A 25,965-nucleotide genomic window follows, 5' to 3' on the forward strand; every position below is an offset into this window, starting at 1 on the left:
GACTCTGTGTTGCTGTGCAGCACTGCATGTAGTTGATATCACTGGTTCTGGGCCATTATGGTCATTCTCAGAAAAAAAAAATATTTCTTTGTGATACAATAATTATTATCTTTTGTGAGAATATAAGGTCTTTCCCATTTGGAAAAACTGGTGGTTTTCCTTTGTCTGAAGTGCTTGGTTTATAGATTGCACTTAATCACTGAATGTAATTTTCCCATCTCTCTCTGTCTTCTTCTTTCATAGTTGTTTTTTAGATAATCTGTGTTCCCTAACTAAATACTTTCAAACATCTTCACAGGTAATCTTGACAACACCATTGCAGAACCAGTGTTGTTGAAATGATTGAATGATAAATGATGTTTTCTTCCAATCTAATTTATTAAGACAGCAAAAATGTCAACAAAATGAGTGAATAAATATACTGTCTGCTAGTTATGCATCAGGGGAAGAAAAGGAAAATTAAATGCAACATATATTTCTTAGATGCTGAACTTCAGAGTCAATGACAGAGATTGTTGTATCATGTGGTTTGTGATGACAGGAAGTTGAACTTTTTAAATGAAATATTTTCCTAAGAGTAAAAGATTTTCTTTCCATTTCATATTTTCAGAAAACAATCACATTCAAACTAGATAGGGTAATATGGCATCAACCGCTTTGAAATGTTGAACATAACCTTTTGGCTTATCTGTAGTCTGTAAAAAATTAAGAGAAACTTTTTTTTCCCATGGTGATACTTCATTTTAATCCCATCTAACACAGCATTGTTAGTGGATTTGATGCTGCAAACCTGTCTGGGTTTAGAGATAGATATTTGGGGAAAAAAGAACAGCTCCCTATAGGAGCTGAGTTTTTCTGCTTTCTTGCTCAGTGCCTTCCAGAAGTGTTTATTTTCCTCTGCCTACATCAGCTCAAAAACCAGCATTTCAACAAACAGTCTTTATTCTACCTTATGACTCTTACCACTTGAAAGAGCACATAACATACAAGGTTGGCACCTTCAGCATGTTTAAAACCTAGAGACCTGGCTTATTCAAATATGTGTTTAGAAGCTAATGCAGTGACAAACAAAATTGTGTGGAGCTCAGCTTCTATACCAAGCCATACAGACTGCAATAAGCACTGTTTACAGGACAAGGAATAATTTTCTTATTACTAGGTCTTACCAATTCCTTTTACATGAATCTGTAACACAAGCACTTTCAAAACTTAACTGATGACTACACAATCCTTTTCCTACAGTCAAAAATTCTTTTACTCAGCTAATCCTTTTCTTTTATTTAGGACAGTGAAAAAAAAGGATTTATGAATAGACTTTATGCCATCCAGGAGGTGTGTGTCACTGTCCAGAATATCCTAGATGAAATAGCTTCCTTTGGTGAAAGGATCAAGAAGTAAGTGCTGACACAGGTGCTGGATTGCTCTCCAATATTCTTTAACGTCTTTTCCATGCAGAGGTACAAAATGTTAAACCTTTACTTACTTATTCCAAGGGAGTCCAGTATTGGATGATCCATCGTTCAAGCTCATCTATATTTACTTTGCTTTATGGAGGCCCTCAGTCAGTGGAAATCCTGTCATATTAATTCTGGAATTTAGAATTATATTAATTGGGACAAAAATCAGAACTAATGTTTTTAAGGAAAACAAAAAGAGAATATTGTTGTGACATAGTTAGTTAAAAGTGATAATAAAAAATGCAGCTTTGTTAAAGGAAATAAGCAGAAGTGAGTAGGGGTTTCGTATTCTAAGGATGTACGTATGTTCACTCACTGGAAGTTGTATTTGTAAGTCAGCAAAACCTTTCCTTTAGAGTATTCCTAATTTGTAACACCTAATACATGATATATAAAAATTGCCAGCAAATCTAAACATTAAGAAAAAGAGGTTCTGAGATTTACTGCAGGAAGTTTGGTGTATTTCTGGCATGGTCAGTGAACAGCAACACAAAGTTTATTACTTGAGGTCACACAGGTTCCAGAAAGACACCTTCCAGCTGTCAGCTGCAAAGCATGGAGAGGATTGACTTGGTTTTCTGCACCTCGAAAGCCAAGAGCATCTCACCGCTACCTAATTCACTTTTGGAAGTGAATTTTAGGAAAGCTATGCCTTGGGTGAAGGCCAGTCTGCAGGAATCCTGAGGATCATCTCTGACAAGGTCCTGTTCTGTCTCGATGAAGAGGAGATTGCCATTTTTGCATTTAAGAGTAAAGTCCCTAATAGGAAAGCCTGGGAAAGTGTTCCCATAGGGACAATTCCAGGCAGGCTGTGTTCACAGCAGGAGAGGCAGGTGCAAGCATATTGTATCACACAAGTTCTCCAGTTAGAAAAATGAGCCAGTCTCTGAAAAAAGTCCTTTATCAGAAGGCTGTTCATGGAAGTTGTCTTGATGATTAAGTAGTTCTAATTGTGCATTTTGGAGGTAGGGTTTGTTCTGTTATATACCAGATGAGAGCTACAGAATTTTGTAGACTGAGTGAGACTATAAATCTTTGTAATTTGCTCCTAAAACTATAATGGGAAACCTGTACTGAATGCTGTGTTAACACAGCCCATAAGGAGGTTTGCTAAGTGAGGAGCCAGTGCTCCCACACATCATGGTGTGTCTGTGATCCATTGCACAAAGCCGAGTCACAGGAACATGAGCAGACCCTCAACCTTCTGTTCATCCCAAATGCATACAGAAAAGGGGAAAAGAGCAGGTGTCCCCTGAGGATAAAGGGAGGGATCCTACACTAAGTGACACTAACATAATGTTAGTGGAGACATGTCAAAATTGCCAGGGAAAAAAGAAGACAAATAAACACAGGGAGCCAGAGCTCATTATGAAAAATATGGCTTGCAATTCAGATAATTGCAATTATTCATCTAGAGAAGCCAAAATAATGTAATCACATTGATTGAGAATGTAGTTAGTAGTAATACTTTAAAGAGTATCATGAGACTATTTAGAGCCAAAGCCACATTTTCCTTCTGGATAAATGTCATGCAACACTTTTGACATGGTGGTGCCTTCATGGAACAAATCCACTGAGCCAAGCTCCCCTTAACCAACATTCCTATGGGACATATGTATAAAATTATCATCTGGTCTTTCTCTCTTCACTGAACACAGGGGTTGGAGAGCTACAGCACCCTGTTTCATCATCTATTAACTTTCCCTTTCTCACACCTCAACTTTTGCAGAATGTGGTGACCAGCAGAGTTTTATCAGATAATAGAGTCTAGGACCCTTAGGGAGGATGTTTTTATCTGTGACTTTTTTTGGAAAGGTAATGTCCTGAAACTCTGATGGGATCCTAGAAATTCTCTTCCTTTATTGACAGATAAATAACCTTTACTTTTTTCAGGGGTTTTGGGTTTTTTGTTTGTTTGTTTTTGTTTTGGTTTGGTTTTTTATTGTTGGGGTTTGTTTTTTTGGTTTTTTTGTTTGTTTTGGTTGTTTGGGGTTTTTTACATCCAAAGGGGTTTTATTTCTTCCCTCAACCACTGCTGTTGCATTATCCCTGTCTTCATGACTGACTGTTTTATCACCTCCTTTTTTTCCCCTAGCCCCCTCCTTAAGCACATGGACATGGCATAGCCATGAACTTGCCTTTTCCTTTTCCCTCAAAACAGGAAGGCACGTGGTTGAGGAGTGTACCCATATCTCAGACAGAGGGGAAAGTCCCTGCTCAGCCTTTAACTGCTTATGCTGTCCTTACAGTGAAACAGGGAGGAGATAAAACAAGAAATCCTTAGCAGTACTCTTCCAGCTATTGTATCCTACTCTGCCATGGTGTTGAGAAGGGAATGTAGTTTGCCTGTGTGAGTACATTTGGGGAGAAAGGAGCTCTGTGGGTGTTGGCTGATGTTGGCTGAAACTGGGGTTAGCACTGAGATTTAGCTGGTACTGAGATTTCCAAAAAACAGAGCAGTGGTTCGCTTGGCAGATGTGCACTGCTGGGCCAGGAGAGGTGAAATTCAGCAGGTGAGTGGGCAAAGCCAGGACCTCCTTTCATTTCCACTGACAGTGGGTCTAAGCCCAGGCTCTCCCTGATGAATGACAAATGCATCCATGCATTAATTTGTAGACTCAGTTTGTTCACCCTGGTGGAAACTGGCACTTTTCCCACTGTCCTGCTCATTATTTGCTCTTTTATTGGCTCTGATGGCTGACCTCAGCTTTGACTTTTGTTAATTTTTCTTTAGTACATTCAACTGGACTGTCCCATTCCTGAGCTGGCTGGCAATTGTTGCCCTCTCTGTGTTCACCATCATCCTGTATTTCATTCCACTGAGATACATTGTCCTTGTCTGGGGTAAGTAAAACTCTTTTAAACTGTCTGTACCACTTAAAAAACCCTGGTTTTTAATGGATGACTTACCCTGACAGTGCTTTTTGGTATTTATGGTCATGAAGCTACCCCATGATGGAAATAGGCAGGTTAGTTAAAAATTGCAACAGTGTAAATATTTAGGCCCACCTGCAAAATGCATTTTTCTTGGCTGGCATTCTAGACTTAATCATACTATAAACATGTAACCATGAGGATTCTTCATATATCAAAGTGTAGCTTTGTCTAGATATTACTCTGATTTATTTTCATCACTTATACACAAATAGAGGTATTTCAATCTATATAGTGCATTTAGGACAATACGCCTTTTTTACTGCAGTACTTTATCTTGTGAAAGTATATGCAAACGTAGCAGCAAGAAACCTGCATAAGGGGTCACCTTTAGTTAGACAGAAAGGAATAGGTGGTATTTGGCTGGTTGATAATGAACAGAAACTCTGGGTGGAATTATGATTGATCCAAGCTTTCACTACTTGTCCTTATATCTATTCTTTATACTGATTTTAAAAAGCTGCTGTTACCACATCTGTTGTAAATAATGCTCCAGGTTTTCATTTGTACATCTTTTCATACATCTTACAACACCGGCAGCTGTACCCTTACCTGGTAGCACAGACTTATGAAGAGCACAGTCTCAGTTACATCAGTGGCTAGATTTTCTTTCTGAAGAAAGAATAGCAATCACACTTTTGTGGGAAAATTTTGAATTGAGGAGACAGCATAAAATCATTGAACTTACTCCAAAGAATTTATTTTTTATTTATCAGTCAATATTAGTAATTTCCTTAGAATGTTTTCTCAAATGATCGTAGCTGAAGCAATAAAGAGGATATGAACAAAATACAAAAGTATTTCTACAGAAGTAACAAAAGCAAGCAGATGGGCTTCCTTTCTTTTCCTGTCTTTGACTTTTACTTATTCCCCCACACCACGCATCACTTAAGTGTAACCCAAACTCTTAGTTTGTTCCCAAAATTTCATTCCTTTTAGCACACACACAGGAAGTTTGAAGTATTTGTCTGTGTTCTTTTCCTGTCATTTTCCAAACATGTCTGACATCTTGCTTTCTTACATCCCCTTTGTTTGATACAATAACCTGAGATTATAATAGCCCTCCAAGATCCACGTAACTGTAGAGCCAGAACTGTTCTTTGAAAAGCTCATGACTCATACCCCTGGAAGTGTCACACTCCCACAGTAATGTCTGTTTCAGGTAAGGCAGAGTCTCAACTCCCAAGGCTCCCAAACCATGGATAGATAGTGTAAGCATAAATTAATATAAATGCACCTTGCACTTTTTTCATTTCTTCTCTCCCTGCCTTCAAGTTACATAGTCTGTGTAGATACAGCTTCAAGGCCCTTTGTTCACTACAGGTTTCGACTCCATGTTTTTCTCCTACACTTTAGTTTAGGTGACTTCTTACTCAGCAAATGTACGTGGATCCCTTCTTTAGGGACCTTTTTCTCTTGCATGATGCCAGGAGACCAGACAGGTACTGCGCAGCTGCAGCTCCTCAGGGTGAAATGAGTTCTCACAGAGCCATGTCGTGCTGAGCATAGATTTGAGCAGCTGTCCCTTCAAAAACTTCAGTATTCCAAACTCCTACCTGTTTTCTCCATCACTGCGTGTTTCTAGCCTCCCCTGGGTAAATTTATTCATCCATTCTGCCTGTGGAAGCCATTGATCTGTCTTTTCTGACTTACTTCTGTAGGAATGTTTGAGCTGGTCTGTAGCAGCATCTTGCCCATTTTGTTCTTGGGAAGGTAGAGGTTTCAAATGAAAATTTCTCCATATTATGTCTCAGCTTTTGTATACCTGTCTTTCTTCTGTGCATCCATAGGGACTGCCCCTTTCAGCCTGCCCTAGCAAGAAATTCTCCACTTTTTTCCTGTCTGTGTCTCTCCCAGCAGAGACTGGTCCTTGAAGATGTGGTGTATTAGGTGGGGTGGATCCATCCTAATCCCACTTGATGAAGTGCAGAATCCTGGTAACAGCTACAGCTGTCTGTGTGGAAAAAACTTCAAAGACAATTGTTTTAATCTGAAAATTTTCAAACTGTTGGAGAAGACCAATCCCCTCTCCTCTCTGCAGTGCTTTTTCTTTCTTAAGGTTTCACCTGCTGACTGGTATTTTTCTTTATCAGATGTGATAAAAGTGAGATCATACCACCTGAATTCACCCATGGGTGGTCCAGTGGCCATATGCAGTGAACAGTGGTGTTGACCTTAAATTTCGCAGTCACTTGCTGATGCAAAACGCCTTCTTAAACAAAGGTGTTTGAACCTCAGATATTCCTTCTAAACACTCACTATTCAATCACCATATAAAGGGAGGGCAGCATCCTCTATCTACACTGCAGAACTGAGGATTCATGCAGTGGGAGGCTGTGGGTGTTGCTGACACTGAATCTTGCATGCCCTGTCCAAAGGCTTTACGTCCTTGCTAAGGCTTTCTGAAAAGTATTGGCACCAAAGGTTTTATATATATGATCTTCCAAAATAGATAGACTGTGTTATATCTGATAGAGCCTGAATAAACTACACAGAAAGGTATATTTTTAATAGTGTCCTGGGTGTCTCCTGCTCACATGCGAGTCAATGCAGTTTGCACTGTTCCTGTCCATGTTTTAGACGTGCGTTCCCAGAGCCCACAAACCAGGTTCTCAAAGTGTATAGACGTGACTGGGTATGTAACAGTAAGAAAATAAGTCTAATTTTAAAGCCTGCTTTCTGATTATTTTGTGGATAATTTTTCTCGGTGCTTCTGAACATTAATTGTCAGTAAGCATTATAAGACCATGATGTCTAAGGGAGACATATCCTCTCTTCTTTGCACTGCCATCAGCTCATTTCTCGCTGTCATTCCCAGACAAAGGTTTGCGCAAACTTGTCTAAAACCTTCATATGATGCAGACTTCACTGCTTCCCACGTTTCATTGTCCTTAGCATGAAAAATATTTTTCTCGAATCTTCTGAATCTTCTGTCCTGCAATTAAGCCCATTTCTACTTATCCTCTCTGTTACAGAAATTAAATACTTTTTATGCCTCTACCTTTCCCAACTCCCTTATAATAATCACAGTTTCTATTACTTTCAAAAAAATAATATATTAAAGGAATTTGAAAATGTCCCTAGAACTTTTGCATTTTGAAACAGGGAACCACAGCAGCAGAGTCCAACCTTTAGAGCCTGAGTTTACAATTCATGCATTCATTCATGCATTCATTCGGTGCTACTGTCAGGCTTCAAAATGGATCCTAAAGTCTGTTTTAAAACTTTGCCAAAAGTATGTGATTTTTTATATCTTATATCTTATGATAGTAACATTTGAACTTCCACTTTTGCAGGTATCAATAAATTTACAAAGAAGATTCGAAATCCATATGCAATTGATAACAACGAACTACTTGACTTTCTATCCAGAGTCCCCTCAGATGTGCAAGTGGTGTGTATATATTTTTTCTGTTTTTTTTTTTCTAACAGATTTTTAAAGTGGTTATTTTGATTTAATATTATATTCTTTGGCAGAAAGAAATTGTGAACTGAAGCTGGGGATAGTCCATGAACCATAAGGAGACTGCTTGGTCTTTTTCCAGTGAGAAACAAGTTCCTACATTGGTTGTGCCCCTGAGGATCCATAGGAACAATCAGTAGAAGGACAAGTATTTGTGAGATGGTAGCAGATGCTAGAGCTTGTATTGAACAGCCTCCAGCACCATGCAAATCTGTCTGGGATAGGGCACTGTGTAGGAAACACTGGAGCTGAGGCTCTCAGGACATGCAGAGAACAAACAGGAAGGTCAGATAATGGAAGAGGCAGGCAGCATGGCCCAGTGTCATGTGACAGCACTCTGAGAGCCTTTCCTTTCCTGGGGTGAAAGCTTTTGCTGTGGCCACAGTTCAACTGTGCTCATAAATGCCTTTAAAAAAACCAAAAACTGGTTGTGAATTACATGCTTTTGTGATGCAGTACACAATCCCCAGAGAGCATGCAAGATTTAAGATAACATCAAGCACATAAATCACATCTGGTATCACAAACATTATAGACTTCCCATATTTCTAGTTTCAGTTCAGAGCTGGTGTAAATAGGAGATATGGGTGCAAATACCCTCTGTGTATCTGATACCCTCTGTGGTAGGCATTTGGAAATAACCAAGTTTTTAAGAAACATTGCAAAGAATGGTATCCAACATGGTCAAGATGATAATGTTTATTGTCTGTTAGAGCTCATGGAGAAAACAAAAAAAAGTAGTCTTTTCTAAGTTTACATCAGCATGCAGTGTTATTTCCTGGCAGGATATTCCTGGTGTTGGTTTTCCTTCTTATTTTAGATCTGTCATTCTGTTGTTGGTGAATCACATCTGCAAATCCTGTGTCATTTTTAGAGGGAAAGTTTTCTTTTTTTTTACTTTTTATCCCCTGGCAGAAAAAAAACTATATCTTTATTTTTTTCTAGGAAGTGCCACCTGACAACTTTCTTTCTGAACTTTGTATTTAAACAGATGCAATACCATGAACTGAAGCAAGATCCTACTCACAGCCCGAGCAAGAGAAAGAAAAACAATCCTGCCTAGCCAACTTCATGTGTTGAGGAGACCAGCATCTGCCAGGGGAAGATAAAAGAGCAAGCATAAGAAGTGTTTCCTTTCTCTAAGCTTTTTATTTATCTTGCTTTTTTATCTCATGGGGAGATTTTGTAAATGGTATTAAAAGGTGTTTCTCATGGAAGATCTATTTCTCATTGTAAAGACATTTGTTTCAAGCAGGGGTTTTGCCATTTGAAAGCCTTGTTAGAAACAATGTAATGCATTAAACAAGTCCATCTAAAAAGGGGAATATATACTGCTACTTGGTGGTCAAAGATAAGTGAGATAGTCAAATCATGCCAACTAAACCTACAAAATGTGTAACTTTAAATCTGACTCAGAAATTTCTCAGATTTTATTTGTGAGCATTAATATTTTTATCCAGTAAGTCATCATTACAATTTTCTATGTTTTGTATATTGAAAGAGAAATACAATTTAGTGGAGCCTACTGCACTTAAGTTTTAGCAGATTTTTTTAAATTTCAGACCCTGATGTTAACTCCTGGTGCAACATTTTTCTATGTGGTAGGGCTGCTTATAAGATGATGAGAAACACCAAGTGCAAATCTCTTTCTGGAGCTCCCAAAAGCAGTTCCTGCTGTCTTTATCATTCCATTGTAAGACCTAAAAATCTCTGTTTTGAAATACTGCCAGGTTTGTAACTGATTGCCTATCATATTTTTCTACATGTACCAGTAGTCTTCATTTGTACTACATAGTTTAGCTGTAATGGGTCAAACTAACTCCATACTGCTTTGGGTGTCATGCTATGAACACTTTTTGTGCACATAACTATTTTAATATGGATATCTTGCAGAAAAGGTTTTTCATTTGAATCACAAGATCATATTAATATGCTTTATGGTATAACATGACCTGTTATCAATGTGAAATACAGTGTAGAGGAAAAAATGCAGTTGTGGTGAAACTGATATACCCAGAGTTTTTTCCTTAGTTAATAATGACAGTTCTTCTGATACAATCTTTCCCTGCTGCATGGAAACTGCATTATCTTATAAATTACATGGAACATAGATGAGAAACATTTACATTTCAAATGTCTTAGTGGCCACTGCATAACGAGTACTTGGGGATATATTCTGGTAGCTGCATGCAGACTTCCACACTCAGCTCCCCACACAGTGAGCAGAGACTCATTCCTGAGGGACTACCTGTGCACAGCTCCTCGTTATAGTTCCCAGTGGCATTAAAGGGGATTTTTTTGTCCAGGGGAGAGCCACAGGACTGTATCCTCAAGGGGCGCTGTGGTCCTCTCTGGATTACCTCTCACTGGTTGCAATTGCAGATGAAGTTATATTGCACTACTCTAAAAATACTTTTTGAAAAGTCTATTTAGAAATACTTTGCAAGCACATGTGAATATGTATTTGTCCAAAGAAATATGTGTTAGCTGCATTGCTCATGAAGGATCATCCTGGATTTCTTTATTTTGCAAATAAGATGATAGCCAGTTCTTATGTGACAGTTATTTTGATTCTTCTGTTTGTGTACTTAAAAGAATGCAAATCAAATGACTGCTCTGCAGAAATCCGTGGACCTAAATAAGCTCTTGTCACATCATGACTTTAAAAGAGTTTAATTTTGCAGCTTGCGTAACCTTTTGGCTGTATCCTGCCTGAAGAGCAACATACTATTGATGAAATCAGAATCACTGGTCAGCCTATTTTGTTTTAAAAGAGACAAGTTTGTGACTCAACAAGATGTGAATGTTTCTTGCCTGTTGTCAGTTTTGCACATTTCTTTAATACACTGCAAGCCTTGTACCCTCTTAACGTTGCCCACCAGCCTGCGTGTGATTTCTTGTTGTCTTTTTTTTTGTACACAATTTCAAATGTCTACTTTGGTGATAATAGCTGAGCTGGTTATGCACGTTTTCTGCATTAAACACACTTCTAAGCATCACTCTATTAGATATTATGAAGCTTCTGTCTTTGAAATTCTGTGCTGTTGTTTTTCCATGAGTGCTCTGATGGGCGAGTGAAAACATATTTCTGTGTGCAGGATTTCAGTATTTTAAGTTCCATAACATGCAGGGGGAGGGGGCAAGGGGAGAAAAACATCTGTTTGTTGAAAAATGGTGAACTCCTTTTAAATGCCTCAGTCACTCAGAATTGATCTCACTGAAAATATAATGCACAGGGGCAAAGCTAAGAATGCGTATTGATTAAATATGATTCTCCTGCCACAACAAGACAATTTAAAATCACAATTTAAAATTGTCCCATTTTCACTATTTGCAGTTTGTCTACTCTGCTCAGTGGCCTCTGTAAAGAGCCAGTCCTACCTTATGCTATAAATATTCCAACATATCTTCCTTTTCCAGACTGATTCTGAAGTCCATTTCTAACCTGTTAAATTTGGCAGGCTTTATTCCAAAAGCAACTGGTCTGTTCATAAGCAATCAAAAAAGAATACGGCATCTCACAATCATGAAATTGTTTCTATTCTCAGAAAATAAAATTTTACAACTGTATGTGGGTTCACAGAAAATCATTAGTTTAGTTGGGGTCCATATTTAGATTGGATGTCAGAGTACTCAAAATCCACCAAGGCTGATTAACCTGAGAGGCTCTTATTGCATTCCTGCTGATAACTCAGAGTACAAAGCTTGCCTACCCTGTTTTTACTTTGTTCCTCTTTGTAGGAACACGTAAGTATTTTTCATAATATCAATGAGCTTTTAACTGGAAGAGCTGCTGTATTGTAAGTTAGTATTTTAAATCCAAGTGCAATAGCCCCCAAATTTTTTTTTCTATTGCAATTAAACCAACAGTGCAACAGTGGAATAATGAGAAAGTAATTAAGCAGTCTGCATACAGTCTTATTAGCTAATTTGGTCCCTGAGAGCATAGGCTTTACCAACAAGAGCAAGAGCTGCCAGCAAATGCACTGCATGATGCTAAGGTATTTCATTCGAAGATAATCCAGGAGTGTGAAGGAGATAAAGGAAAACTTATTTCTTTCATCACTGCTAGATTACACATGCATGTGTGCTACACAAAACACAGTGAAAAGCTTTGCTCAGCAGCCAGGGATCCCAAACTGTGGTTTAACACAGATAGAGTGTTTTGTGGCAGAAACTCTTCAGTTGACACTGACCTACTTGCATCTGCACTGCAACTCCCAGAGTCTGCTCCAAGCCTCTACCACTTTCTCACTGAATGGTAACAGGGAAAGGTATTGGATTTTTGTTGAGCTGGGTGCTCAACAAAAAATCTCTTTTCCAATGGTGTTTTTGCCACGTTACAGGACTGACCTTGTTAATTCGCAGTGTGGTGCACTGACCAATTCTCTCACTTGCAAAAACTTAGATCTCAGAACCAGACTGATGGACACATGTCTATCCGTGAGTTACATTCATAAAAGGAGGTGTTTTTCTGCCTCTTGAGCAAATATGGTAACAAAAATGAAAAATATTTTCCTTTCCCATAGGATTGCTAGCCCTGGGACATGTAACAACCTCAACAAGCAAGTGTACTTGTATCAGGAGGAGTCTGTTGCTCACAGGCATGAGATAATGGCTTGATCAGAAGAAATAGCCCCGGAGACTAAAGCAAGTCCTTTCCTAAACTGTGTTTGTATTCTTCAGGCTCCATGTTCCTGAACACATATGTTGAAAAAAGGAAAGAAGAAATGGGGAAGGGCCTAGATTGCTTAAATAAAATATTTACGGAGAAATTGGATAACTACCAAATATATCTTCAATTCTTGCAGGATTTTTTTTTAAGGACTGGGATTTGTGTAAAAGACAAGTCTTTCTGCACTATGTTTCTAGAAGTAAGTATCTTTCTTATTTAGAAGAAAGTTCAGTCGCTGTAATTTGCTGAGGCAGAGTACAGTTTTGGGAAGACAGGATTGGAAAAGAGTTGGGGAAGAATTACAATGGATTAAAATGCTGGAAGCAGCCTGTTCATGGTTTTTCTTCACCATACAGATGCATACTTCCCCTGATATGCTTATGGAGACCACAGCTCAAAACCACAGTTACATTCACACATTTCCAACTGTCACCCCATTTCCCATCTCTTCTCAGCTCAGACATTGCTGATAGCATGCCATGGAGTTGCGCCTACACCTCTCAGTGTAAATGGTCCCTCTTCCCTTTTTTCCTCTTCAGCCTGCAGTCTCTAGGTGACCAAACTCTTCATTTCCTGCTTACCACTGATACTAGCAATTAAACCTTAAAGGGAAACTGTTTATGTTGTTATCCTCTCCTGCTTCTTCTCCCTATTTGTTCTTTTGATGGGTTTCTTTTCCTCGTCCACATCCTTTGACTAATTCACCTTTTTATAGATGTAACTCCTTGACAATATGGTCACAAAGCTTCAACTGCTGGTTTTGTGTCAGCACTTCAGGTTTCCCTCACATACCTCCTACCTCTGAAGCTCAATGTTTGGTTTCTCACTGCTGCATTAAGCAGCCGTACATACCTGTCTTTCATTGGCTTTGTTGCTCTCCAACCTGCAGTGACTCCCATCTAGACAAATCTCCTCATGGTACTACACATTCAGACTTTTTTGACTCCTCACTCCCTGGTGGTGACATATTTTGAAGCAGTTCCCCATGACAGTGCAGAAAAGAAGAGTCAAGGAAATGAAAATCTAAAGGAAAAGAAATTTCTGGAAGTTGTATAACTGTTCCTGCAATATGCATGCATCTCGCTGTTGGTTACTGGCTTCTGAAAATGTCTGAGCTTGCAGTTTTGCTCTGCTCCAGTTGAAGGATTTGGACCTCTGTGTGACTTGCATCAAATCATAGTAGGCATTTGATCTGGGGGGAAAACAATTAGCATAAAAGCATGCCAAAGCAGAAAACCTGTAGTTTATGAAGTTTGTGTCTAAAATTAGCAATTGTAGCAAGCATGGTTTGCTTGGGATTGAAGAGGATTGTTTTAATGTATTCTCCATCATGGAAACTGGGTTTTCACTATGCAATTTACTGTTCTTTGTAAAATCCTCTGACTCATAATTAAGTACAGCACTATGATTGTTGCAGTTTGGGTTCCTTCTCTACAGGATAATGTGTAGGCTGCACTTTGAGCAGACATTTTCATAACAAAGAGTGGCATTTGAAAAAGAAATTAATTTTTTAATTAGCTGACACTTTCCAGCACTTGGTGTCAAAGTTGTCAAATGCCAGGAAGTTTAAAGCCAGGGTTTATGTTTACCTTTTTAAAGTTGTGATAAAGCAAAGTTCTGATAAAGCAAAGGGAGAGTGAAAAGAGAGTCACAGGTGCACACTGCCTGCATGATGCAGGGAGTTTGCACCTGCCAGTCAGTAGTAGGAAATTGGCCTCATGTATTATTGAGGATACAGAGAGCTGAGCACTTGAAGTGTGCTGTCCCAGAGCTGCCAACACTGTGCATGGCTGACAGTAATTGAGACTATCATGGCTGTAACAGAGGAGGCACGAGATGCAGTTTCTGTGAAGAGCTTTACAGAGCATCTGCCCATCTGCCTTGTCTCAAACAAGTGCATTAGTTAATCATTTTTGTGAGTGCTAATTTAAATGATCAGTGTATAATAGGAAAATGCATAATGGTGCAAGGGAAGGAGGGAGTTTCTTGGGCCTTCTCCATTTCGGCCTGAATGTTAAACCCTCTTTTTAGTCTGAATACACAGTTGAGGACATGTGACATACATCATTACAGCTAACTGAGAAGTCCTAAGCTTTTAGAAGTCAGTTCCTATTCTGAAACTTCAGTTCCTTCACATAGAGTGTGTTTCCAGGGCTGATACTGGAAAATAGACATTCCCTTTACATCACACATCCATGCAACAAGGCCATGTATCTCAAATTCTCGCATCTCAATGATAACAAATGTGTAAATTTTGATGTTATTTACAAATAATGTGTTTTAAAACTAATTTCTTAGTCCATGCATTCAGTGATGAAATGCAGTTGACAGCTTTTCTCCTAATTTCAGCCCTACTCAGCCTGTTACTAAAGGCAGACGTTCAGCCATGAAAGAACTACAGGCATCAAATATGTGTCGACGCCATATAATATACTCTGCTATTATATGAAGAAATACATTTTCAGTCTTAACCCATAACCAGGCTACTTAAGCCAGAGGACACAGATCAGGTGGACAAGTATTTTTGTAAGGCCTGTGACACTAAAATGGAGGAAGTTTGATGGATGAGCTGTTTGATGGTTAAGGAATTGGCTGGATGGCTGCACCCAAAGTGTTGCAGCCAACAAACAACTCAATGTCAAAACAGAGAACAGTAGTAAGTGGTGCGGTTGAGGAGTCTGTCCAGGCACCAATTCTATTCAATATCATCATCAATGACACAGTGGGATTGAGTGTACTCTCGGTATACTTGCAGATGACACCAAGCTGAGTGGTGCAGTTGATTTGCTGGAGGGTGGGGATGTGTATCAGGTTTTCAAAAATCGAGTTTCTTTTGACTGATGGAACAAGGATAAGGCTTTAAAAAAAATTGCATGGTTTATGTTCAGGGTAGAACTGAAAGCATCCTACCACCCAGACCCACAGCTAAAACACTGTGAGGGGTCAGGAGGATGAGCAGGTGACATCAAAGCTTCCCACTCAACAAAGTGGCAGGTACAGACATGCAGAGGTGTGATGGTGACAACCACAGCTCCGAAGACCTGATGCTTACCCTGCTGCAGCTCCTTAGTTTAAGTGTGGTGGCATGGCACTTGCCCTAGACAGGTATCTTGGGGTGACTTTATGATGTGTATCCCATACCGCTACCCCATGCCCAGAAATTAGTTCTTGTGCCTTTCTATGCCTTTAAACTGAGCTTTAGAGGGGGAAGGTAAAAACTGAGCAAAACTTTTTCAAAGCAGTTTGCAGCTTGTTCAAGGTCACACAGAGATAGCGACTTCTTTTTCCCAGCCAGCTTTCAGCCAGTTTATTTTTTCTTTTGGTTTCTTTTTCTTCTTCTCCAGAGAGAGACTGAGAGTTGAACTTTTTTCCCTTCCCTGGAATTTCTGATTTTTCCCTTTTTCCATGGATTGCTTCAATATCAGAACACATTGGGAGGACTTTCCACCGAGCAGAGAGAGCCTGGCCCTGGGCCAAGTCCCAGCTCCGAGGAGACCAAAGGGAGGACTCGAACACTTTCCCAGGTTTTTTCTCCACAGCAAGAGATCTCATTATTTAGCATTATCATCCTTTTCCCATGTGTTTGTTAAATAAGTAGTTTTTATCTTTTTCACTTTCCTTCGAGGAAAATTTTTTTGCCCTGAACCTGGTGGGGGGAGGGGTGGTTGTGCCTTCTCTCAGAGGATATATTTCTAAATTTGACCAAACCGGAACAACAGGAAACCAGAGTTTTACTTTCTGTTTAGTATGAGTGGACTCAAATCCATGACACATATTTCCTAAGAGGATGCTGTGGTAGACATGAGACTGTTCAGATGAGGGAAGAGGGATAGTGAATCTAATTAATTAGAGTATTGATCCTCTTGCAGCTGGAGCTCCGTGGAGAAGAGGATCCAGGACTGACTGTTCAAGAGACAGCAGAGGCAGAGAGTGGCTGCGGCATTGAAGGCTTCCAGTGGGTAACAGAAAAATTTGGAAATATAACTAGCAAAAATTTACATAATTTTCATGAAGATATTGCAGAAAAAAGAGTGTACATATGCTCCCCTGCAGGAGAAAAGAAAACAAATGTCTTCTCTCTCTTTGAAGATGCTCTGGCCTACAGAGGTTTCTGGGGAAGGATACACTTTTGAGAGGTAAGCATAGTCCTCGTTCTGCTTTGTAGGGACCTCTCTCCCCCAGTGTCACTAGACAGAAGCCTAGATGGGACCTGAAAGTTTTCCTTTGGAATGGACACTTGCTATCAATTAATATTATTTGTCTTTTATTTATCGGCCTTTCCTTCACAATGCTGCACAAAATTTGTGCTTAAACTTATCAAAGGAAAATATTTGAAACAACAGCCTGCTTGCTTCTTTTCTTTGTAGTCTATCATGCAAAGCAAGATTTTTTGCTCTTTCCACTTGGGCGGCCCACAATGTAGCCTTCCAGCAGATGCACAGAGTGTTGTTCATTGTTGTCTTACAGTCATTGCAGGCAAACAAGGTAAAATCATATCAACCCTTCATGTCTTAAACCTGGTACTGCTGTGGTACAACATGCAGTTGAAAGGATTTTTTTTTATTTGTGGAGTAACCAAACCAAACCAAAAACATTCTGGTTCTGGGTACGACAGGGTTAATTTTTGCAGTATCTGGGAGTGGGCATGGCCAACACCCAGAAGTTTTTCTATACCACCTCCTGTCATTGCACCTTCTGAGGAAAGGACCCTCTTCTGGGGAGAAGTGATTTCTTCCAGTCAAGAGATTGTGGCAGAGGGAGTTGTCCAGTACTGTGTCTTGTTGGAACAGTTTCCGTTCACCCCTGAATAACTACAGCATTCTTTAAAGTGGCAGAATATTTGAAAGAAAAATGGTGTGGAAGTTCCAGAAAGGAGGGAAGTTCTACAATGTGTCTGGACCCTGGCAACTCTTTATTAGACACTGCTTGGTACTAGACAGCACCCTCAGGGGGAAGAGGAGGAAAGCAGAACAACAGGCACTGGGGCCACTCAAACTGCAGGTGAACCAAGGAACAACCATGCCAGTAGCAGTTGCTCCTATACAGAAGAAGAAATCCAAAGCCAAATAAGTTGGCTTAGTAAGGGATGAATAGAAAGCAGAACCCTCACAACAGGAGGAAGAGGCAGGACCAGAGATAGTCCCTGATCCCTACCCCTGGCTGAGCTGTGAGATACACAAAGAGATTTCGCCACCAGTTGGTGGCGCTGGTTGCGCCCCTGCTGACTTGGCTGGTCTGATACTGGGATATCACAGCCCACAATATAAAACTAGGTGGCAGTGAAGCCAAGCAGCTGGGATACCTGTCCCAGGATGTGGGCATTGCCAAGGGGTTTGGGAAGAGGACAGAAACTCAGCCACGGGAGTTGACTCCTGTCAAGTGTGAGGGAAAGGTGCTCTCTCAAGGATGATCTAGTAGTATACCCAGGCAGGTGGGACACAGTGGAGAAAGGTATCCAGTGCCTGAGAGAATTAGCTGTGCTGGAGGTAATTTATAGGGATTCAAATAAGGAGCAGTCCCCTGTAGATCCAGATGAGGTCCAGTGTACACAATCCATGTGGCAGAAGTTTGTATGGAGCTCATCATCATCGTACGCCAACTCACTGGCATTGATGTCCATGAAAGGGGAGCAAACAGTGCTTTAGGTGATACCCTGGCTCCAGCAATATGATGATCATCTTTTTTCCTCCCTGCTGACCTGTACCTTGGCTGTGGAAAGACTGTCCAAGACTGTGGACAGACTCAAAAGTCTTCAGCAGATTAGAGAGGAAATGTCCCATGCGCCTCCAGTATGGACGAGAGTCTCTGCTCTTGGGAGCAAGCAGCCCCCTGCTCAAGAGAGAGGGTACAAACCACAAGGTAACCTGTGGTTTCTGCTCTGTGACCACAGAGAGGACATGAGGAAGTGGGATGGAAACCCCACCTCTGCCATAGCAGCACAAGTATGTGAGTTGAGAGGAAGAACAACCACCTCAGGAAATTCAAGGACAAGTGCCACTCCAGTTTCCAGTGGGCAAGTCCTCAGAAAGAATAGAAGGTTTGATGTGATTTCCAATCCTCTCAAAGTTCTCCACTTCATGTTTACAGGAAGTGAGCAACGAATACTATGACCAGAATTAGAGGGGCCCTTCCTCCAGTGAGGTGGAGGAAAGGGACAATAGTATCTACTGGACTGTGTGGATCCAATGGCCTGGCATGTCAGTCCCACAGAAGTATCAAGATTTAGTTGACACCAGCACACAATGTCATCAAGATATGTAGGGGCAGAACCCATCTCTATTTCTGGGGTGACAGGGGGATCCCAACAGCTGACTGTACTGGAAGCTGAAGTAACCCTGACTGGGAATAAATGGCAAAAACACCCCATCGTGACTGGCACAGGGGCCCTGTTCATCCTGGGCATAGATTACCTGAGGAGGGGGTATTTCAAGGACCCAAAAACTGGGCTTTTGGGAGAGCTGTACAGACAGAGGAAATCAGACAGCTGAACACCTTGCCTGGTCTCTCAGAGGACCTTCTGCTATGGAATGCCTGAGGGTTGAAGAAGAACAGGTACTGATGGCTACCACAACAATGCAGTGTTGGCAATATCACACCAACCAGGACTCTGTGACCCCTATCCATGAGTGATTCCTGAACTGGAGAGCTAGGGAGGGGCCAGCAAGACTGGCTCACTCTTTAACAGCCCTATATGGCCAGTGTGTAAGTCCACTGGAGAGTGGAGACTGACAGTGGACTACCATGGCCTGAATGAAGTCACGCCACCACTGAGCACTGCTGTGCCAGACATGCTGGAACTTCAGTATGAACTGGAGCCCAAGGCAGCAAAGTGGTGCCACCATCAATATTTTGTTTTTCTCCATATCTTCAGCAGCAGAGTGCAGGCCACAGGGGTTTTTTTGTATTGGAAAGGCATCCATTACACCTGGAACCAACTGCCCCAGGGCTGGAAACAGGCCCCACTCTTTGCCTTGGATTGATCCAGACTGTACTGGAAAAGGGTGAGGTTCCAGAACTCTTGCAATACATTGAGGATGTCATTGTGTGGGGCAGCAGAGCAGAGGAGGTTTTTGAGGAAGGAGAAAAGATAGTACAAATCCTTCTGAATAATTTTGCCATAAACCATAGCAAGTTCAAGGGATCTGCCCAGGAAATTCAGTTTTTAGGAGTAAAATGGCAATATGGAGTCATCAGATTCCAATGTGGTCAATAAAGTACCAGCTATGTCCTCACCAACCACCAAGAAAGAAATACAAGCTTTCCTAGGTGCTGTGTGGTTTTGGGAATGCCTATTCCAGAACAAACATTGTAATGTCATGTAACCCAGAAAAAGAATGATTTTAAGTGACAAGCTGTTAAACAAATCAAACAGGAGATTGTTGATGCAGTAGCCCTGGGGCCAATCAGGACAGCAAAGATGTGAAAAATGTGCTCTACACTGCAGCCAGGGAGAATGGTCCTTCCTGGAGTCTCTGGAAGAGTACCTGAGGAGATTAGAGGATGAACCCTGGGGTTCTAGAGCTGGGGATACAAAAGATTCGAGGCCCACTACATTGCCATTGAAAAAGAGATCCTGGCAGCTTATGAATGAGTTCAAGCTGCTTCAGAAGTGATGGGCACCAAAGAACAGCTCTTCCTGACACCCTGACTGCCAGTGCTGGGTGGGATGTTCTAGGGGAAATTCCCTTACACATATCATGCCACTGATGCCATATAGAGTAAGTGGACTGCACCAATCACATAGTGAGCTCGAACAGGAAACCCCATCACCCAGGGATCTTGGAAGTCTGAACTGAACTGAACTGAACTGGCCTGAAGGTGAAAATTTTGGACTATCATCATCATCATAGAAGGAAAAGGTGACAAAAGCTGAGGTAGACCCTCCATATAATCAGGTACCAGAAAATGAAAAGTGATACACTCTTTTTACTGATGGTTCCTGCTGTGCTGTAGGGCTACAGGGAAAATAAAAAGCTGCTGTATGGAGTTCTATGCTGTATGGAGGCAAGTGTCCTGGGATGATGTTATGAAGCCGCTTTATTCCTTAACCATCTGCTCAATGCCCAACGACACTGACACTGTTTCTTTAAGATGGACCCAGGGCCAGGTTTAACAGGGCCCAACAGCTCGGGGGTCTGGGCAGGGCTGGGGAGGGAGTGCACCGGGAGCGCTGTGCTGCTCTTTGGGTTTATTCTGTGTTCTGGCTAGCTGGGAAAAGGTTCCGTTGGTTTCTCTTGTCCTTCTTCCCTTTCCTTCCCTTGCCTCACTGCCTCCCTTCCCTCCTTGCCGGTCCTGGGGGCCTGCGGGGTGGTTTCCTGTCTGCAAATTTGTCGTATTTTGAGGGTTTGGGTTTTTTCCCACTTTCACTTGCTGTGACCCAATTGTCTTATTGGTGGAGGAAAAGGGGAGGCCCTTTTTCCCTTTGGAGGAGACACTCATTCCAGAATGTTTCATCCTGAAGTTTTGTCTCCAAAACCGAGACAGCAAGTCACAGATGTTATGGAGAGACATGGTAGAGCGAGTCAGGTTGCAGAGCTGAAAGTCGTCCAGCTGTCTTTAGATATTGCTGAATGAGAGAAATGGCCAGTGGTCTATCTCTACACTGTCTGATGAGTGGTAGGAAATGCTGTGAGGGTGGCTGGACCAGTCTGCTGAATTGTGGCAAGACCTTGCTACCCAGGTAGAGAAGCTGGCTGTAAAATTACATTGTGTAGATGCACACGCACCCAGGAGTCGGGCTACTGAAGAGAATCACAACAATGGACAGGTGGATTGGGCTGCCAAGATTAAAGTGTCTCAGGTGGATCTGTATTGACAGCATAAGGGTGAATTGTTTCTGGCTCGTGGGCCCATACTTCCTCAGGTCATCAGGGAAGAGATACAATACAGATAGGCTCGTGATTGACTTAATCATGGGGTGGATTTAACGATGGACACTATGTCCCATGTTATCCATAACCGTGAAACACACTCTGTGATCAAGCAGGTACCTGTGGTACGGTGTTGCTGTTGGGGTGGTCACGACACACAGTGCCTCTTTCAAGGACCAAAAGCCATTTATTAAACAAAGCAGCCTCTTTTATACACCTTTTGTGTGTTATCATTCATGTTACATATTCATCATCATCTATTGTAGCTGCTAAACTGCTGCAATAGACTCATTGGCTATTATTAACTTCAATAGACTACCGTTGGCTACCTTTAGCATAAGCATTCAAGCATTCAGATATGCGGATATGTTGTTGTTTTTCTCCTTCTAGTGTTCAACTTTCTTGCTTGTGTTGATACTACACTCTCATGGGTAAAAACTAATTGTTCTTCTTCTCACGGACTTTTCTCACAGTCCTTCCCTAGCTGAAGTAACAGGCCTGAGCCATAATTTTACAAAGGCAACAAGGCCTTCATTTTATAAGGTTTTACTTAAATGCCACAGTAGGGTGTATGATGGTGAAAATATAAGTATGGGGACATTTGGCAGGTTAATAATACCACCCTCTTGCAAACCCACCGAGGCAGGGGCTCTGTGCCAACAGTGGTGTAAAGAACCGCTGGATGGCCAGAGATACACCCTGTGGCTCACACCACTGCCTGGAACACCATCTTGGACCTTGAAAAGCAAGTCCTGTGGTGATATGGCACCCCAGAAAGAATTGAAAATTGACTTGCACAACAGGACTCGTTTCAAAAATAGCCTTAGAGACCCCTGGGCCAGAGAGCACAGTATTGTGTGGGTATCATATTCCCTGTCATGGACCAGCCTCTGGCAAAACTGAACAGTACAATGGACTGTTAAAAACCACATTGAAAGCAATGGGTGGTGGGACCTTCTAACATTGGGGTCTACATTAAGCAAAGGCCACCTGGTTAGTTAACATTAACTCTCCCAATCAAGCTGGCCCTGCCCAACCAAAACATCCACATATCCTGTAGAAAGGGATAATGCCCATGTGGTACATATGAGAAATGTGTTGGGGAACACAGTTTGGTTCAGTCCTGCCTCAAGCAGGCAAAACATCTTCAAGTTTTAAATAAAAGAGCAAGGTGATTTAGGTGCACTGGGAGTTAAGCAAGAATGAGAATTTCTTTACATGACTCTTCGGAAAACCTGTGACATTGCAAATGTGTACAAGCTCTTTTAGGTAAGACAAAATTTAGATTAATTAGACTTCACCTATGTGCAAGCAACAAACCACAAGAGGCAAACTTCTCTGTGTCAGTACTCTTAACAACTGGTATAAGCTGAATGTTCACTCTTTCACTGTTTTATTTTCACTTCTGCTATGTTCAAGATTATTGGCAAATTTCCAGCATCAGTAAGATAGTTCTTCTGAAAAACTAATGAAATTTGCACTGAAAGAACTCTGAAGTAGGATTTCAATTTCTTACCTCCAAGTTCAAGTCCTCTTCCTCCTTTCGTTCCCTCTCGAGCCAGCAGTATCTTTGAATATGAATGGTAACAGTACTTCCTGATGTTGTTGAAAATCATCAAAATAGTCTAATTTCCCTTTTAAAAATGTATATTATCATAAGATATAGGGAGATAGAGATATTGTTTCTTAATACTTCTAATTATCTTTGGAGCAATTTAATTGTGGTCCCCAAACACCATTTCACAGATGTCTGTGTAGATACTGTTACTGGAGCTCTGCAGCTTTACTGTTTTATCTCTTCTACAAGTTCAGTGCCTGCCTGCTGGACAGTCTGCTGAGCTCATCCTTTTTTTAAAAAAGCCATTTTTCATTTCCTGAGATACCTGAAATATGCTATTATAGTAGTATTTATTGATATCCTGACTTAAACCAGCTTCTTAGACGAATCAGAATACTTTGTTTGGGTTTTTTTTCCTCCAAGATTACAAGCTGCATTGAGAAATCAGGTGCACTTCCCTATCTTTATCTGAATATGAGCACAGAGATGAATATTTTCCAAAATTATTTTTACAGCTGTTTTCTAAAAAATCATTATTTCATGTCCGAATAAATATGATGATAAATTTATTAATTTCTAAGGATCTTTATATGTTACAGTTGCACGATTATAATTACTTTATATGCATTTAACAGATTAAAGATGGAGTTATATGACACATTTTAAGCTGTATTCATTTGGGAAAAATTTCATGTGATCATGAGATGACCACACAGTGAAGTCTGTACCTACCTGAAAATAAGCTGGAGATGGATGAACTTAGTAGGCACTCTCGACCACACAGGAGCATGGCACTGTGCTAAGGCAAAAAGGCTCAGTGTGGTCCTGGGACAAAGGGGCTCACTGTCATAGAATCATAGAATACTTTAGGTTGGAAAAGACCGCTAAGATCATCAAGTCCAACCTTTAATTCAGCACCGCCAAGCCCACCACTAAACCATGTCGTAAGTCCACATCTAATCATCTTTTAAATCCCTCCAGCTGTGGTGACCTCACCATGGCCCTGGGTAGCTTGACAACCCCTCCTGTGAGGAGTTTTTTCCTGATATCCAGCCTAAACCTGGTGCATCTTGAGGCTGGTTCATCTTGTCCTGTCACTGTTGCCTGGGAGAAGAGACCAACCCTCACCTGGCTATGCCCTCCTTTTAGGCAGTTGTGGAGAGTGATAAGATCTCCCCCGAGCCTCCTTTTCTCCAGGCTAAACAACCCCAGCTCCCTCAGGTGCTCTTCACAGGATTTGTGCTCCAGACCCTTCACCAGCTCTGTTGCCTTCTTTGGACATGCTCCAGCACCTCAACATACTTCCTAATTTGAGGGGCCCAGAACAGAGCACAGTATTCAAAAGCTGATGAGGGGAAAGAGGCATAGTTTAGTACTAACTGCATAGGGCATTTGTGATGCTGGATTTTGCAATACAGCAATTTAACTGCAGTCAGGCTTGTAGATGGTGCAGGAAGAGCTTCAGGACTATATAGTTAGATTGTTTAAAGGGAGCTCAGGCTCTGAGGTCTGAAGCTCCTCTCTGTTATAACAAATTTTAAGTGGTTATAGAAGCTACAGCAGTATTCAAATTTTATATGCTAAACTTTGCTACAGAATAAAAATAATTCAAAAGCAAAATGTCTGAGGCCAGACTGTAATATACTGGCAGAAGATACTTATTTGCCAGTGTGAGCGACCATTTTGAAATAAAAAAATCCTCTATAAACCTTCTTATAAACCATTTTTGACATAGTCTTTGGGTGACGGTGTGACGTGTATCCCATACCGCTGCCCCATGCCCAGGAATTAATTTTGTGCCTTTCTGTGCCTTTAAACTGAGCCTGAGAGGGGGGAGAGACAAAACCGAGGGAACTTTCTAAGCAGTTTGTTTTCATGTTTTCAAGGACACAGAGATAGACACGGCTCTGTGTTCAGCTGCAGCAGCGGAGTGAGAGGAGGGAAAGCACCCGGCTTGCTTTCGGCCAGTTTTTCAGCTTCTTTCTCTTTCTCCAGAGAGAGACGGAGAGTTGAACTTTTGTTTTCCTGGGACTTTGTTTATTTTTTCTTTTTTCCTCTGCTGGACTGTTTCAACATCAGAATACATCAGGAGGAATTTCCACCAAGGCCTTGGCCCTGGAGGTGGGCCCACCACCCCATCCCAGCTCCAAGGAGGGGGAGAGAGAGATCTACGGAAGGAGTCTGAAATTTTCCCAGGTTTTCTCTCTACAGTGAGAGGTTTCATTATTTAGCATTTGTATAGTTTTTTTCCTGTGTGTTTGTTAAATAAATAGTTTTTATCTCTTTCCTTTGAGGAAAAAGTTTCTTTTTTCCTGAACCTGGTGGGGGAGGGATGGTTGTAACCTGCCTTCTCTCAGAGGATATATTTCTAAATTTGGCCAAACCGGCGCAGACATGAAGTGATGTGCTTCATCAGTGTGATCTTGTAATGGCAGTAGTGTGAAACAAAGAATATATGACAGAGGATATACAACACTTAAACTAATGCTTAATACAACTTTTTGTGCAAGTTTTAAAGCTTGACCAACATCTTTGTGCACCACTAAAATTCCTGACTGCGTATCCCAGTGTTTTCTACCCTCTGTTTTACTGCTATCAAGTTTGATGACCACTGTTGCTCCCTTCATTGGGAAGCAGCATTGCAGCATCATCATCTGGTATACGTGCAAAAGAGATATTCTCCAACTGTATGCTGAATGTGAAAAATAATTAAGAACTTTTTAAAGGCCTGGGAAAAATAGGATTGATTGAGGATGAAGATACACCTTTGTGCTTCTGAAGCATGTCAGTGTGTGAAATGTGGGCATAGAGAGAAAAAAGTTGATTTTGTTTGTTCTTTTGGCTAAGACAGAAATACCCTACATACCAAGAGAGATTTTAAAAAGCAAACAATTTAATCTTATAAACAGATCTCACTTTAACAGGGAAGTTTTGCTATACTGAAAGAGAACAGGTGTTCTAATAAATTGGATGAAGCATATAATTTTATGTTAAATATGACAGATATA

The 25,965-nt window shown here is 41.0% G+C and overlaps 1 protein-coding gene and 1 long non-coding RNA gene across 4 annotated transcripts in view; both read left to right on the plus strand.

The window, feature by feature from the left end:
- MCTP1 (multiple C2 and transmembrane domain containing 1) overlaps window positions 1-10,843 on the plus strand; it is a 235,301-nt gene extending 224,458 nt beyond the window's left edge. For all 3 annotated transcript variants that reach the window (XM_069000758.1, XM_069000759.1, XM_069000760.1), the window contains 4 exons: window positions 1,285-1,394; window positions 4,192-4,301; window positions 7,688-7,785; window positions 8,846-10,843. In XM_069000758.1, coding sequence (XP_068856859.1) covers window positions 1,285-1,394; window positions 4,192-4,301; window positions 7,688-7,785; window positions 8,846-8,917 — 390 coding nt within the window. In that variant the 3' untranslated portion in view covers window positions 8,918-10,843. The remainder of the gene's footprint in view (window positions 1-1,284; window positions 1,395-4,191; window positions 4,302-7,687; window positions 7,786-8,845) is intronic.
- A 1,807-nt stretch (window positions 10,844-12,650) lies between these two features.
- LOC138103703 (uncharacterized) lies at window positions 12,651-25,191 on the plus strand. The gene is made up of 5 exons (XR_011147816.1): window positions 12,651-12,728; window positions 15,874-16,053; window positions 16,399-16,488; window positions 16,583-16,665; window positions 24,844-25,191. It is a non-coding gene; the product is annotated as an uncharacterized lncRNA (long non-coding RNA).
- Window positions 25,192-25,965: the final 774 nt, after the last annotated feature.

This window comes from Aphelocoma coerulescens (genome assembly GCF_041296385.1).
Source record: "Aphelocoma coerulescens isolate FSJ_1873_10779 chromosome Z unlocalized genomic scaffold, UR_Acoe_1.0 ChrZ, whole genome shotgun sequence".
NCBI classification, from domain to species: Eukaryota; Metazoa; Chordata; class Aves; order Passeriformes; family Corvidae; genus Aphelocoma; species Aphelocoma coerulescens.